The sequence below is a fragment of the Myodes glareolus genome, chromosome 6 (assembly GCF_982192425.1).
Source record: "Myodes glareolus chromosome 6, mMyoGla1.1, whole genome shotgun sequence".
Classification (NCBI taxonomy): Eukaryota; Metazoa; Chordata; class Mammalia; order Rodentia; family Cricetidae; genus Myodes; species Myodes glareolus.
The window spans coordinates 5,877,184-5,893,429 of record NC_142031.1 but is presented as its reverse complement, the minus strand read 5'-3'; the positions used below and the strand labels follow the sequence as shown (position 1 = coordinate 5,893,429).

The window sequence follows — 16,246 nt, the reverse complement described above, 5'->3', positions numbered from 1 at the left end:
GCCTTCCTGCCCCATCCCATCTCTGAACACCCTCCTCTGCCACTAGCTTGCCTCAGCACGGGTGGCCAGAGATCCTGCTGACTCTGACAGCCTGTGGTGACCCAGGCAACCAGGTCTCCTCCACTAGCTGTGGCCTCTTCAGCTTCCACCACTCATCCTGCCTGTCCTGCTTCCCCACACCCCAAGCAAGCGCCTGCCTCGGGGGCCTTTCCACTTTTTCTTTTATGCTTGAAGTCTCAGCAGAGACCTGCCTATTCAGACCTCCCTAAGAGCCCTTATCAGAGAGGCCTTACCTAGTGGGCAGGCAACTTCATTTTGACCACAGGACACACCTGCGTATCCTCTCATTGGCCCCCTCCCGCCCCCACAACTAGGCTCTGTAAGGACAGAGCCCCTGGACTGGCTCCCAGAATCAGTGGCAGGGCTTGACACATACTAGTCTTTGGTAGACAAGGAGCTGATGGGAAAGGGCCTGCTGCAGCCTTGGCTTGGTCTAGGAGAGCTTTGAGCTTGTGGCAATCCTCCTGCCTCAGCCTTCCTAGTACTAGACTAACACCAGTGTACCGACTGCCATACCCAGCCTAACTTAAGTTTGGTCTTTAATATCCTAAGTCTCGCTGGCCTAAGTCACCCCAGCATGTAAACGAAACCTGTTGTTTCTCCCTCAGCGTTCTCTGTTACCTTTCCTAGTGTTTACCAAAACATTCATGTACTCCTGGTGCTCAGGAGGCAGAGGCAGGTGGATCCCTGGGAGTTTGAAGCCAGCCTGGTCTACAGAGCTAGCTCCAGGGCAGCCAGGGCTACAAAGAGTGGCCCTGTCTTGAAACAAAACAATAGTGCAGTTTCCAGCCTTGCTTTCTAGAGCAGGAGCTGCCCCAGGACAGCTAGAGAACAGCAGGTGTGTTCTCTTCAGTGACAAGATGGCTGTCAGCAGGCCGGCTTGGTTTTTTTTTTCTTGGCCACCCCAGGAGATCTCAAGAACCCAAACTGAGCTGCCCTCTACTGGTCTAGCCTGGGCTGTGTGGGCATGGCAGATGAGGCACATCCTCAGCATGTTTTCCTCCTGAGTGGGAGCTGAGTGATACCTAGGAATGAGTGGGTGCTTTCACCTCACCCTAAAGGAGGGCATGCAGGAGCCCCGGGAAGGGAGAAACCCCACCTCATGGGGCTTACCCGAGCATCACTCCCAGCTGGGGAAGGAGCTCCTTCTGTGGCTGTACCAACAGCGTCCACCTGCGAATGAAGCCAGACACAAAGCAGCCGCCAGGAGTCGGTAAACTGTTTATTCTACTAGGAACATTCAGAAATGTACAGACCTAGGTTTCAGGGTGAGATCCCCATGTGGTGGCTATGTCACACGCTAGTTCCTGAGGCTCACTGGCTTCTGGACACAGTATGGGCCAAGGATAGGGCACTGGTTTCCAATGGTCTGCCTCGACCTTGGGGCCCAGGGCTCGGGCTCTAGTCTTTGAGGATAAGCGGTGCCTTCACTTGGTCAGCCACCTCCTTGCCGCTGAGCGCCTCCACAATCGCCAGCGCAAACTCGAAGCTGGTCCCAGGCCCTCGGCTGGTGAGGATCAGGCCATCCCTTTCCACGCGGCTCTCTGAGTAGTTGTAGTGACCTACAGGGAACAGAGACAGTTGCTATAGGTTATGTTAGCGATAACACGCCCAGCCACTCACTGGGGCTGCCAGGTCTGATCTTCCCGTACGCAGCAGCTGTCTCCTAAGGCCTGCGGGCTATCACAAGCTCTGCGGGAAACACAGTAAAGCCACTGCAGGGCGGAGTGGAAGGGAGTGACCACAAGCGGGAGAGACAGCTCTGAGGGGCACTAGAGATGAACGTCTCCACTTCCCACAGGGACTCAGCTTCAGGCCAGGGTGCTGGGACAGAAGCAGGGCCGCGGCCGCGATGAGGACACAAACTGGCTGATCCACAGGAAGAGCCCCTGTCCTCTGCGGCCTCAGACCACACAAGCCTGCAGCTGGGAGGCAGACAGCAGCAGCCAGGCTCTCTTCCTCTGCCTGCCACCTGTGACTCTAAGAACTAAGACACTGGGGTACCCCCACTGGAACCCCCCAGCTCTCCTCCCCCATTCTGCCTCTGCTACAACAGGACCCGCTCCACGCGACACACCTGCCCTCCAGGCCACCCTTCCTCATCTTCCAGCCCTCACCTACAACCCAGAGCTTCCTGTCCCTGGGCCTAGGTGTGTTCCCATCACCGGCCGCCCTTGGGCCTCCAGTGTGGGCCTGGAGCAGGCCTGCTGACCTCCACAGCTGGGGTCTGCCTGTCACAGCAGCTCCACACCCCTCCAGCACCTCCGCACCCCTCCGGCACCAGCTATCAACTTTATCCTTTTGTTTAGCATCTGCTATTCAAAGCGCTTGGGGCCTCTTCTGCTCTCATCTGTTTGACCAGAGCACAGAGAGCACAGAAGCAGGTTTCAGGCCAGGGTGAAAGTTCCTTGACTCAGTTCCACCGCTGAAGGAGGGCTCTAAACCAACATCGCTCCTGGTGGTGCTGTCCAGAGTGCACAGTGCAGAGGACCCCACTCTCAGGCACCCATGGGAGATCCTGTGTCCAGGCTATCGGGTCTGTGGTGTCAGTACAAGGGAAAGTCTGGGACAGAACCTTAGGGGAGGAGATGGATGTGGGGACTTTCAAAGGCAGCAGAGTACAGGAGGCCTCCAGGGCGAGGGCTCCTGCGAAGGATCAAGTGCGCAGGCATAGCTGACTGTGAGGGGCAGGCGCACAGGCGCTGATCATGGACCTCCACACCCAGCTAACCACCAGCACAGCACCAACATGAGATGCTTGGGCACTGCTTCATGCCTACTGTTTCTGCCTAGAATGAAGAGCACAGGGCATTCGGGGTTCACCGAGAGCCCTCAGGAGGAGTGCCTTCCTACCCCACCCCAAATTCAGTCCATCCGCTGAAGTAAGCAAGCGGAGCGTAGCAGAAGCTTTCCCATTTGTAGACAGTAAAGGAGGTAGGGACCATCACTTGAAGGGAAGTTTCGGTTTTCCCAGTCCTGCTCTGACAGCTACACCAGGTCAGGACGGCCTAGGGAGACAGTTTAAAGGGCTCAGCCAGGGGTTGGTACTTGTCAACGGCCCCCATCTAGTGGCCAAAGAGAGGAACGGCCTCAAAAAGTGTACACTGCAGCCAGGGCTGCTGTGGAGCCCGGAAAATGAGGCCAGCTGGGACTTGAGAGTTTAGGGTAAATTTGCAGACTTGAAGAAATCTCTTCAGAGAGAAGGCGGCAAGTGGAGAGGCAGAACACGAGGTAGGGACTGAAGGCTGTCGCCTGTGTGTACAAACACGAAGACAAGCAGAAAGCCGCTCACACTGGGGAACACCAGTGCGGGGCAGTTACCATAGAGACCTGGAGCCCAGAGAACCCCGACCCTTGTTAGCTGCTCCTCTAAGAAAAAGCAGTCGGCCCTGGGCACAGTGGCTCTGGGGTTCTGGCCTCTCCGAGCCATGCTGTAGGGGAATGGCGCCCACCAACCACAGTTCTGAGCAGTACTGCTACAGGGCGGATGAGTCACACAGGTTTGTCAAATGCATTACTGAGCCCCGGCAGAAGGGCCTAGAACAGTCAGGTGCAGGATGGCTACAGCCCTTCCAGACTGATTTCCAGGGTCACAAAGGTCAAACAGTGTCCTAAAGCAGGACTTACTGACCGCATGCTTGGCAATGATGAAAGGGCAGGGGAGCCTTGCACTACAGAAAGGGGAGAGGAAGGAAAGATAGCGAGGGGGAGGGGAGGGGAAGAAAGGGGAGAGGAAGGAAAGATAGGGAGTGGGGAAGGGAGGGGAGAGAAGGGAAACAAAGGAGGGTCACCTGGCCTTTGGGCCTCAGTGTTCTGGCCTGGGCAGCAGGCTGCCACCTGACCTGCCATGGAACTGCAGGCTCCAGGAAAGCTGGGGCACTGTGTAAATTCAGGGACCCTACGATGAGGTCTCAGCCTCTGTCTTTCAGCAGCAGAAGAGAACAGACACAACGTAGGACAGCCCTTCCTGCACGGCCCCCAAACACAGTGTGCCGGCCATACACACAGCACAGGCCTCAGCCCCGACCGTTCTTCCGCGCTGACCTCATTTCATCAGCTCCACACAAACCCAGCTCCCATATTTACAACACCAGGAGCCAAAGCCTTCGCTCCACAGTGACTTCCACGCAGTTCTCCTCACAGTCTCCTGATAACTGAGGGACTGCGAGGCTTCCTGGGAAACACAGCAGCACTTGGCAACACGCTGAGAGCATCCGGAAGTGCGGCCCAAGAGCAACCCTGTGTGTCTATTTTATGTCAGCTGGACACAGGCTAGAGACATTCGGGAAGAGCAGCTCTCAACTGAGAGAATGCCTCCATTAGACCGGCCTGTAGGCAAGGTGTAGAGCGGTGGCTCTCGACTTTCCTAACGCTGAGACCCTTTAATACAGTTCTCATGCTGTGCTGGCCCCAACTATAACATTTTTGTTCCTACTTCATAACTGTAATTTTGCTACTATTATGAATTATAAAGTAAATATCTGCACTTGCCGATGGTCTTAGGTGACCCCTGTGGAAGGGGTCTCGACCGACAGGTTGAGTGTTACAGCTGCAGAACATCTTATGATTGATGCGGGCGGGCCCAGCTGCGGGACTAGAAATTGGAACGTGTCAGGCACATGCCTTTAATCCCAGCACTCGGAAGGCAGAGGTGGCCTGATCTACAGAGAAACCCGGTCTCAGCGAAACAAAACCAATCAGCTTGGAATGACACACACTGAGATGTTGGCATTAATATGAGATCTTGGGGACGGACAGGGAAGGTTCCGGCTTAACAACCTGTGTGTGCTGATGTCAAGCTGACAAGGGGACAGCCGCACTAGTCGGTGTTTACGTCACCTTGATGAGAGCGAGAGTCATTTTAGAGAGGAAGCCTCGCCAGGGGTTGGTGCAGCCTTTAAATCCAGCACTCGGGAGGCAGAGGCAGGTGGATTCCTGTGAGTTTGAGGCCAGCCTGGTCTACAAAGTGAGTTTCAGGACAGTCAGAGTTGTTACACAGAGAAACCCTGTCTCAAAAAAACAAATAAAAAAAGTTTCTTGACAGCATGGGTCCATGCAGGCAAAGAAGCAGAAACTAATCAGTCAAGACCCATGAGCCAAAGAAACATAAGACACAGCAAATCCCAGCGCCAATCTGGGTAAGATGACTACAGTGAAGGCAAGGCTCAGAGAAGTGCTGCCTGACAGGGACACACACCTGCCTTCCAGCTACTTGAGATGAGGCAGGGGGATGGCGTGAGCCCCAAGTCTTTCTATGCAACATAGTGAAATTCCATCTCAAACCCAAAAGCAGGCTGCAGAAGGGTCTACTAAGATCTCACCTGAGTGAAAATATTAAAAAGATAAAGGGGGCTCCAGAGCTCGTGAGACAGCTGAGTGGGCCAACAAGTGGAAGGGGAGGAGCTAGCTTCACTTTCCCTCCTGTCTGCAAGTTCCCTCATCAAGAGAAATTGCTTTTATAAATTTAATAAAATTCAGCCAGGTGTGGTGGCTCACACTTTTAATCCCAGCACTCCGGAGGGAGAGGCAGGTGGATCTCTGTGAGTTTGAGGCCAGCCTGATATACAGAGTGAGTTCCAGGATAGCCAGGGTACACAGAGAAACCCTGTCTTGAAAAATAAAACAAAAATTAAATAAAGAAACATGTTACCCAAGAAGCTAGTCTGCCACTTAGGATCCCCGAGGGTCTGCTGTACTGTGGTAAAAGGACATTTGTTGAAGCTGCCATCAGGGTTTAAATTCTACCCTTGTGATGTGGGATTCCCCTCTGTATGCTGTGAATATCTTTGGGGTTTACTACAATACCCTTGGGTGGTTGTTAAGGCATTCAGTAAAAATAAAAATTAAATTGGCATTTCAAAATCCTTCCCATTTTGACAGTCAGGGACCTGGTGCCTCCACACAGACTGGCACGCGGCCTGCCCCAGCGTGTGCGAGGACTAGCTGAGAGAAGCACACCGAGGGAAGTGGGCAGTGCACAGGCAGGGAGTTCCTGAGCAGCCCGTGCATCACAGTGCTCTCCTCCAGATAGGTCTCAAAGATCTCCTGTGGGAAGTACGGGGACACTTACTTCCGTTCAGCATTTTGTCCTTAGCCCCTGGGTGTGTTGTGACCTTGCTTCCAAAACCAATTTCATGAGCCAGCAGAGCTGTGGGGCCTAGAAGAAGACAAGAAGATAAGCGTGCAAACAGAAAACCCGGGCTTTAAACCCGCAACACTGCTGGGCACGGTGGTGCACACTGTGAATCCCAGGGCTCGGGAAGCAGAGGAGGATCTGTGAGTCCCAGGCCAATCAGGACTACAGAGTCATGACTCTGAACAACACTGCTCAAACACACACGGGAGGGCGTGGCCGTGGTGAGCCTGTGCTCAGCACATCTGCCGAGGTCCAGAACTTCCGAATGCTTCAACAGCTGTAAAATGTCCCTCAGCGCGGCAGAGCAGAGACAAATGACCCCCAGGAGCAGGGCTCCCTGTTCCAGAGCACAGAGCGGGAGGGGCTGCCCTGCTGAATAAACTCTTGTCTTCCTCCTTTTTTCCTTTTCAATTTTTACATGCATGGTGTTTTGCCTGCATGTATGTCAATGTACGGTTGGCTCCCCTGGAACTGGAGGTGCCCGTGGTTGTGTGCCACCATGCCTGTCTGTTGACTGCTGTTTGTCCTTCCAGCTCCTGCCAGACTCTTTCTGAAGGAAAGAGTTCATTTGCGGCAGAGACACCGGTGAAAACACGCGTGCTTGCTGCTGATTCACGGCTGCTCTTCTGCACTCGAGGTGCGAGTTAGGCCCCTCGGCCACAGACACACACCAGCTGGCAGGGCCAAGATGGAGGCCAGCATGTACCCTGCAGGAGATCCCTGGGCTGACGTCTGAGACACGACAACACTGAGCCCTTCTGAAACCACTGATGTAGAAAACCACACATGCTGTCGGTCCATGATACCCGAGGGAGGCCCCGCCTCTTACCATGAGCCCCGAGTGCTCACTGAAAACGGCCAGTTTCACTGATACTCACAGCACACACTGCATCTAACAGTCTGCAACAGAGACTGAAAAACGACCCTCGCCTGCCACCACCCTCTTAAAACCTAAAGCTGCTGCCGTCTGTCCCCTCTAAGCCTCATCACAGCTAGACAAAAACAACACCAACCTCACCCGTCAGCGAGCTCTTACTCAGCCGCTGACTGTCTCCAGCCTCCTCCAACCCTGACTCCTGCAGAACAAGAGCTCTAGACCCACAGCTGCAACCGGCAAAGAGCGCCACTGTCCAGGCCTGCGTCACTCAGGCCTCAGATTCAGACCAAGCCCAGAGTAACCTCTTGAGTCTAAGCATCACATACACGCTCTTCTCCACCTCATGTCTTCTCTACACAAGACAGCTGTGGAGAACAGAGAATTTCCAAAGTCTAGAAAAACAGAATAATTGTCACTCAATATTTTCTAAGACAAGAGTCTCCCTTTGTAGCCCTGGCTAGCCAGAACTCACCATGTAGACCAGGCTGGCTCAAACTCACAGAGATCTACCTGCCTCTGCTTCTGAGAATCTGGGACTAATGGTGTGCCCCTCCATGCCCGGTTATCGTCCACTTTTAAGTGAGGGGATTCATGTGCACCTCTCAGATCCTTACTAGGTAAGACCTGAACTGAGAATCCTATGTCACCCTCCACTTGGCAGCAAGAGCACGGCCAGACCAGTCAGGTCTCAGGCTGCTCCCCTGGTGGTAGCAACACCGCTGCTTCATGCAACAGGGCCAGGACGCAGGGCATGCCTTCATCATGGTAAGCTCCTAACTACTGATTTCAGGGGGGTGGAGGGGTCAGAAAATTTGAAAATTAAGACAAGACAGACTTATTACTGCCATTATCTGAGACTGATGAAGGACATGCCAAGAGTTAGCTCTGGGAACGCCTCTTCCTATAGCACCACCTGGTGGACACTGGAAAAAGAACAGCCGGCCAGCGGGAGCCTTGGGTACACTGACAGGACTCCTCCACCTGCAAGCTTCCTTTTCTCTCCCTCACTCAAAGAAAAGCTCCTTGTATTCTTTCCAGGAGAGCCTCCCAGCCGGTGGCTTCCTCTTTTACTCAGCATCGTCAAGGGCAAAGCTAACAAAACAACTGTGTTTGTGGAGCTCAAACACAGTACCCACCCCTGACCGAAGCACCAGGCCTGGACCTCTGCTCCATTCCCTGCCCGAGCTGCTCCTGCTCTCTGCTCATTATTCAGGATGGTGACCCAGGACAGTCACTGCGGTAAGCACACTGCTAGCACTGTTTCCTTTCAATACCAATCTGATCCACAGGAAGGCCCAGGCATTTAGCTTGCCTCAGCACAAGCGAGTGACCCAGCTACAGCTGATCATGTTCTACTCAGTGACACAGAAAAACAAGATGATACCACACTTTAGCTTCCGTCAAGTCAGAGGGAACAAAGCCAGGGAAACTAAGGAGGCCGGGGCAGTGCCTAGGAGCTCCCACTGGCTCTGTAACGGCTCTCAAGCACGCAGTGTAGGGCCCTCTGAATCTACACAGATAATGCCCACTGCTGCATCACATCAGAGATTAAGAATGGTTTTGCCTGTCTGTCTTTGGTGCTGGGAATGGAACCCAGAGCCCAACACATGCTACACCTAAGCTACTCTACTGGCCCCAAACTGGGAATATTTAGAACGGCCCCCAATTGCACTTCCCCCTTTCTTTTCTTTTTTGGAGAGAGGCTCCCAGTATGTAGCTCAGGGTGGCCTTGAACTCATGAACCTACTTCTACATCCCCTGTGCCGGGATTACAGGCCGGTCTCCACGGCCAGCCCAGAACTGGGAAAACTTACAACAGGAGACTATAGCACAATGCCTTGCCTGAAGGATGGCTTCGACAGGCTGTCACTACAGTAAGAAGTGGACAGAAAACCGGCACAGAGGCTCCTGCAGGATCTACTTTGTCCCACAGCTGGGACAGAGTCCCTCGGTCCCCAAACAAAACCATCCATCCTTTAGTCACGGGTTCACTTGTTCTATGACACACATGAAAGGCATCCAATAGGCAGACACTGGCAAAGCCATACTGACCCGGAGGCCAGAGCATCATCTGATATTAGGGCAGCAGGAACAGCTTTTCGAGGAAGCAAGTGATAAGAGCTCACGGCTCAGGACACGTTTGAAACCCCAAAAGACCTAATTTGAAGCCACGGGTGTTCAAGAGCACTCATGCGAAGACTCAGCAAGTCGGAGGCAGGAGAGCCCTGCTGGAGCTGTGGTGTTCAGGCCGCACAGACTCGGGCTGACTCTCCTGGCACAGGCTCTGCTAGAACAAGTGGTTTGCTGGATTCCAGAGGTCTTGTCCTCCAGGTCAGCACACAGGGAAAACAGTGAGTTTCCCAGAGCAGAGGCTCAGAGATGGAGAGACAGAAACAGTATCGCTCAACTGCAATGACGTGACATCACGGCACCCTAATAAAACACTCAGTGTGGGTACCTTCTGGTTGGTGAAGGCCAGCTGTGTGCGGTCAGGCTTCCCCTCGGCCAGCTCCCTCTTCACACCCGCACTCACTCACCTGCACAGATGGCAGCTATGAGGCCCTTCCTACTCTCCTGCTCCTTCAGGATCTCCTTCACCACAGCCGACTAGAGAGAACACAAACACTTGGTCACCGCTGAGCCACAGAGCCTCCTGCAAGAGCTGGGAGAGTCATTCTAGGCTTAGCTTCCTTCCAGCAGGTTTCCAGAAGGGGCTCCAATCATTAACACGAAGTGACAGGTTCCCCACGTGTCTGTGTTCTCAAGCCTGGGCAACAGCACTCCCCCCAGAGAAAGGCCACCTCGATAAAGATGAGCAAGGAAAGCAGTATCACCAGGGCACTGAACCCTGTCCTGTGCTGCCTTCCCATGGGACTCTTCACACAGGGCTCGAAAGGAAGCACAGCGGCCACCTCTGGCCCCACAGCTGTCCTTGACCTCGATGACAAGTAGGCAATACTTTCTAGGTTGAACCCATTTTGTTGCAGCAGCAGCTGGACATTCGCAGCTCATGCTAGTCTACATGCACTGAGCCTAGCTGCAGCAGCTGCCCCACCATTGCAGCTTACTCGGCAGTAAATGTTCCTACAACGGCGCTCTGCACTGTTAGACGCCACTCAGCTAACCTTAGCTGTTTCTACTGAGTTTGCAGTAAATGTTCCTAGAATTTGCTCTACAATGTTAGACGCCACTCGGCTAACCTCGGCTGTTCTCCTGCGTCTGCAGCACCATCCCTGAAGCACGCCAGAACAAACAGGACAGAATAGAGTAGAAGATGCAAGACTTTCTCAAAAGTAAGCCCCTCACCGAGGAATGATTGAGCAGTTTACCTCAGATAAATTCTGTGCACCCAGATTGCCTCCTGGAAGAACCACCACATCGTATGGTCCCTGTGAATTGGGAAACAAAAGGAAACATTTTACTCCTACTGTGTTAATGCTAGCCCAGCAGCAGCTTCGCATCTGAGGATGCACTATCTGCACAGAACAGCACACGCACCTCAGGGGTGCATACAAGCAGCTCTGGACAGAGCTTGAGCACACTCCCAGCACAAGTGAGACCCTGGGTTTGATTCTCCAGCACTAAAATTAGTAAGGAAGTGGCAGGCATAGTGGTGCCATCTGAAGGAGAAAGCAGAGGCAGGAAGATCGAAGGTTCAAGGGTGCCCTCCACTACACACTCGGTTTGAGGCCAGCCAGGTATACATAAGACCTTGTTTCAAAACAACAAAAATCACCAAATAACAAACAAATAAAGGCATACCCCTATGGTGGAACATCGTAATCAAAAAGACGCAGCTATGAGGGCTGGAGAAATGGCTCAGCAGTTAAGAGCCCCTGTTGCTCCTGGAGGGCTGCGGTGTGGGTCCCAGCACCCACATGGTGGCTCACAACGCCATACAGCTCCGGCTCCAGGGGACCCAGCACCCTCTGATGGTCTCTGTGGGTACTAACACAGACAGACACACACTCACACAGAAATAATCTCTTTTTGTAAAGATGTATTTATTCATGTATTTTATGTACGAGTGCTCTGTCTTCACACACACCAGAGAAAGGAATCTGATTACAGATGGCTGTGAGCCACCATGTGGTTGCTGGGAATTGAACTCAGGACCTCTGGAAGAGTAGCCAGTGCTCTGAACCCCTGAGCCATCTCTCCAGCCCGTGAGACTTCTTAGAGAGGAATGATCGTCCCTCCACTGGGGACAGCATGGGGAATTACACTCATGCCTTTCCCGCCTTTGCTGCCATGTCTCTGCTCTACAGGCACAGCCCATCTCTTATCATCCAGAGTCATGACCTCTGACCTCTGCGTAGTATCTGAGGGTCAGTGGGCAGGCACACTTCTGAGGAAAGTGATTACCAACAGTCACCATTACTGTAAAAACGGAGAAAGCCACAGTTTAAGGAGAGCTCTCACCCCACCCTCAACCCAACGAACTACTCAGGTGTGCATCACTCCACACAGGTCATCCGAGCAGAAAGAAAAGGACAGGAGCCAGACCCATGACCCAGACAGAGGTCACAGTCAAGCCACCTGGGCCACCACCAGGGCCACTTCCAAAACCCTGTCTCAAAACAAACCTTTAACAAGGGCGAGAGGCTAGGAGGACAGAAGTCAGTGGCAGAGAGCTTGCCTGACATGGAAGACCTGAGTTTCAACTACCAGTACTGAAAAAAAGGAAACGGAAAATGTGGTAGGCTACTTACGAAGTAAGGAGGCCTTTGGAAGAAAATACCAACAAAGAATAATGCTCCCACTCAGCCACCACCACCCTGCTCCCTCCTGCTCTCTCCTGCTCCCTCCACCCACACCACCCACTTACCGGACACAAGATCCAGCCATTCTCATCCAGGTACAATCATTTTCTTTAATTCTCTTTGTTTGTTTTTCTAGACAGGGTTTCTCTATGTAGCCCGGCTATCCTGGAACTAGCTCTATAGACCAGGCTGGCCTCAAACTCACATTTCTGCCTGCCTCTGCCTCCCAAGTGCTGGGATTAAGGGTGTGTGTCACCACTGCCACCAGCCAGAACCATTTTCTTAAATTAAGTATGTTCTAACTACAGTCATAGATACAACCAAAAGTCATTTCAAAAAAAAAGAAAGAAGCCCCCAAAGAAGGAACAGACCACATATACACAACAAACCTGCTTTTTTGCATCTTCAAGACTGGCATCGGGACAAATCATTACATCACGGCTACACTGCACGGGGTCTTTCCCAGCCAAGCCTGCAACGGTGACTTTAATCTAGGAAAAGAATAGACGCTCAAGACCGTGAAGATGCAACACTTATACCCATTCCGTGGTTCTAAGTAACTAGTCAGGGAATACCACAAAGCCAGTCGAGGCAATGGCCAAATATATTTAATACCAGGTCTCTTCTGGTTTGCCTGGGACAGTCCTAACTTGTAGCTGAGCCGCTGCCTCAGTTCTGACTGGCTAGAACACGTTTTACCCCACATATGTTGAGTTTGGGAGATGAATTACAAGGTCACCCTATTAATAACCCATCTTGCAAGGCTACCCTTGTCATTTAAATCTCACGATCTTTTCCAAAAGTAGAAATGAAAGCCAAACAAATAAACAATACTTTATCCTCCAGAACATTCATTAGGGGACATTACCAGGAGCTATTCCCCAAAACACAGACGTTTCCTACAGTGCTGGGAGGCCACAGGTCAGCTCACTGAAGACGAGCTTGCAAAATTTAGCAATGCTGACCACAACAGTCCTGGCCCATCAATCCCACGTTTAGGTGCTGTGAGTCTCTAAAGCTGTCCTCACGCTTGCACAAATAAACCCCAAAAAGGAGTGATTACTGCAGAGGCTGGAGAAATGGCTCAGTGGTTAAGAGCACCTGGATTTGGTTCCCAGCACCCACATAGCAGCTCACAACCACCTATAATTCTAGTTCTAGGGCACCAGGCACACATTTCTGGCTTCTTCAGGTACCAGGCACACATGCAGTACACAGACTTACATGCAGGCAAACATTCACACACAGAAAAAAGTTAAAAATCTCAAATATCCAGCAGCATAGGCTATAACTGGAGCGAGGAGGCGGTGGTATTCCACACACGGTAGAGCACGGTGCAGCAGCAGGAAAAGAGAAAGCTGGCATTCCAGCGTGGAGAGCTCAGTGCAAACACACAGCCGGGACTGAGCGCTGCTCACACGGTGTACACAGAGCTGAGTGTAAACACACAGCCGGGGCTGAGTCTGCTCACAGTGTGTGCAGACCTGAGTGTAAACACACAGCCCAAGGCTGAGCTCTGCTCCCACAGTAAATCAGCACAGCCGAGTGTCTGTACCTGGCTCTTGTGAGAAGAGGCAGAGTCAGCACTGTTGTCGGGCTTGTGAGCCTGGCAAACATGAGGGCACCTTTACCATGTTACAGAAGTGACACGCTGCATGCAAACACAAGAAGCGAAGCACATGCATGAGACAGCACACGTCGGCCTGCAAACAGTCATGTCTAGGGAAGGAGGAGAGGGCACGGGACCGAGGAAACTTACAAAGGGGACTCAGGAAAACCCCAAACTTTAAAGCATATGTTTTAAAACAAACAAACAAACACACACACACACACACACACACACACACACACACACACACACACACACATAAAGTGTCCAGGCCAGCGTGCTGGCACATGCCTGCTAGCCCAACTACGCAGGTGGTTGCGGCAGGACAGCTTGAGCCCTGGGGTGCAGGGCTAGCTGGGACACAAACACACACCTGTCTCTTAAAATAAATTAATCAGCAAAAGAAATAAGACAAAGCACTACAAGTTTTTAAAGTCAGCAGTAACCCAGACATTTGGGAAGCTGAGGCAGGAGAACTGCCAAGAATTCAAAGCCATCCTGAGTTACGTGGTAAGTTCCAGGTCAGTGTGGTCTAGAGGATGAGCCTCTATCTCAAAAACCAAAAAAAGTGAGCAGAGAACAAACTAATGTTTTACTATGCAATCACTGTAGCCTTGTACATGAAATAGTTCATAATGTAGGGCTGGCAAGATGGCTCTGCAGGCAGAGGCACTGGCCTCCACCCCTGAGGAGACCTTAGCTTCCCCTGGACCCATGGTGGACAGAGAGCCAACTCATACAATTCAGCCTCTGACCTCCACATCCGCACCCCTGGACCCCAGGACGCAGGCTTGAGCACAGTAAACAAGTAAAAATGACGGGCTAGCGCATGACGAGACTCACCCCAGCTCGGCGCATGACATCCACGGGAATCACCGTCTCCATCTCCTCTGCGCCTTTGGCCAGGATGACCAGAGCTCTTTTGGAAGCCATTTCTAATTCTTAAAGACTAAAAAAGGAAAAAAAATTAAAAAGTTGCCAATGCAATAACCACCTGTTCAAGCAGTGTAAATATCTTCCAGGAAACAGGCCGGGATGAATGAAAGCAAGCAGTTTAGGTTAACACTGCTTTACATGGTAAAGTTTCAATCGCTAATTCTGGGGTGAAACAGGGTGGTTGGCCTGCAGGGATGGACTGCGGGTAAGAATAAAGGGCCAAGGTTTAGTTCCTGGCACCGTGGCAGCTCACAACTGTCCCCAACTCCAGTTCCAGGGGATCCGGCGCCCTCTTCCGGCTTCTGCGGGCACTGCACGTATGTGCACGCAGGCAAAACACACACCAAAAATCTTTAAAAACAGAAAGCAGGGATGGCTAACATGTTAGTAGTGTTTGGATTTTCCTTTACTGTGCTTTTTTAACTTCAATTTCTTACAAAGGAAGGTCAAATAATGGGCCCTGAAGAATTACCGATTCAAAAAAAAATTACTGATTCTGTGACCCTAAATTTCACGGGTCACAGAAACGAATACACAGTCTGGAAACTTGTACATTTTTTGGAGGTTTTTGTTGTTATTGTTCCAATAAACGGTACTAAAAATTCGGGACCAGGTTGGGGAGATCAATGATGCATTAATCAATCTCTGACAACATTGCTAATGATGAAGAGAGACGAAAGTCAACCCTGTGGACAGCCGCAGCTAGACGCCTCTGCAGAGTACTTTCCGCGTGTTTTCCCTGCACGCTTGCCGTGCACCAGAACTTTAAGTCAAAGCCACAACCCCGTGCAGAGCTCTGGCCCGGCATGCACCGCGGCCGCCGTCCCCAGCCCGCCCGGCCGGGACCCTCCCCGGGCAGCGCGCGGACAAGCCGGCCTCTCTGCTCCCGGGCGCTGACCTGCACCCGCGCCTCCTCCACCCACGCGAAGCCTCGGTCAGTCCCGCAGCAACCCCACGCTCGGGCCAGCCACACGAACAGACTCGCCGAGCAGACTGCCAGCACGCATGCGCACCGCCCGCGCTGAGGCTAGTCCCCTCGCTTCCGCCTAGGGGTGCGTCACATCCGGTCGGGCCCATCCCGGCTTGATGGGGATGGTGGGCTGTGCCTCGCCCCTCAACCTTTGGTACGGTCCCCGGCGGCGTTTGGCCGGTTGCCACCGCGGCCTTTAGAAGCCATGGCATGAAAATGACGAGTTCGATGCCAGGCTCGGCTAGAGCGTGACGCCCACCCACCCCCATGCAGAAAAAAAAGAAGAGAAAATAAAAGCCCGGCATGGTTGGTTGCCCACACTTATTTGTAATCCTAATACTTGCCAGACGGAGGCCGAAGTTCAGGGTCATCTTTGGTTTTTTTGGTTTGGTTTGGTTTTTCGAGACAGGGTTTCTTTGTAGCTTTGGAGCCTGTCCTGGAACTAGCTCTTGTAGACCAGGTTGGCCTCAAACTCACAGAGATCCACCTGTCTCTGTCTCCCGAATGCCGGGATTAACGGCCTGTGTCACCACCGCCCAGCGCTGTTTCTCTTCTTACCCCTTACTGTGACAACCCCCTCTTTTCGCCTCTGACCTGCTAATACTCCATTCCAGGTCATCCCAGGCCTGTCCCGCTCCCCCAGGACAGGCCTGTCCATGGGGCTACAAGAGTTTTGGTTTTTCACTGCACTTCTGGAGCTGGAGAGGCAGCTTGTGAGACATTCTAATAAATCCACTTTCAACATATATGGAGAGATTGATTTTTACCAGTCCTGCTCGTGTAGAAAACCTGAATTGTGCAGCCGTGGTTTTATTCACCAGCCCATTGAGGAAGATGTGCAGCCAACACGAAGTGCTGACTCCTACTGATAAAGACAACATTCCTAACTTCAGGC

General features: G+C 52.3%; 1 protein-coding gene across 4 annotated transcripts; it reads right to left on the bottom strand.

Moving 5' to 3' along the window:
- Positions 1 to 1,264: 1,264 nt before the first annotated feature.
- On the bottom strand, positions 1,265 to 15,421 carry Park7 (Parkinsonism associated deglycase). Of its 4 annotated transcripts, none has more exons than XM_048415636.3 (7): positions 15,280 to 15,421; positions 14,289 to 14,394; positions 12,226 to 12,327; positions 10,403 to 10,462; positions 9,611 to 9,680; positions 6,131 to 6,217; positions 1,265 to 1,622 (listed from the first exon to the last, which is right to left on the bottom strand). In XM_048415636.3, exons 2-7 carry the CDS (start codon positions 14,376 to 14,378, stop codon positions 1,462 to 1,464), a joined length of 570 nt encoding a protein of 189 aa, XP_048271593.1. In that variant the 5' UTR covers positions 14,379 to 14,394; positions 15,280 to 15,421; the 3' UTR covers positions 1,265 to 1,461. The 4 variants fall into 4 exon arrangements, with proteins under 4 accessions (XP_048271593.1, XP_087762967.1, XP_048271588.1 ...); XM_087906841.1 differs by lacking the exon at positions 15,280 to 15,421 and adding an exon at positions 15,067 to 15,090; XM_048415631.3 differs by lacking the exons at positions 14,289 to 14,394; positions 15,280 to 15,421 and adding an exon at positions 13,061 to 13,237.
- Between the last annotated feature and the right edge of the window lie 825 nt (positions 15,422 to 16,246).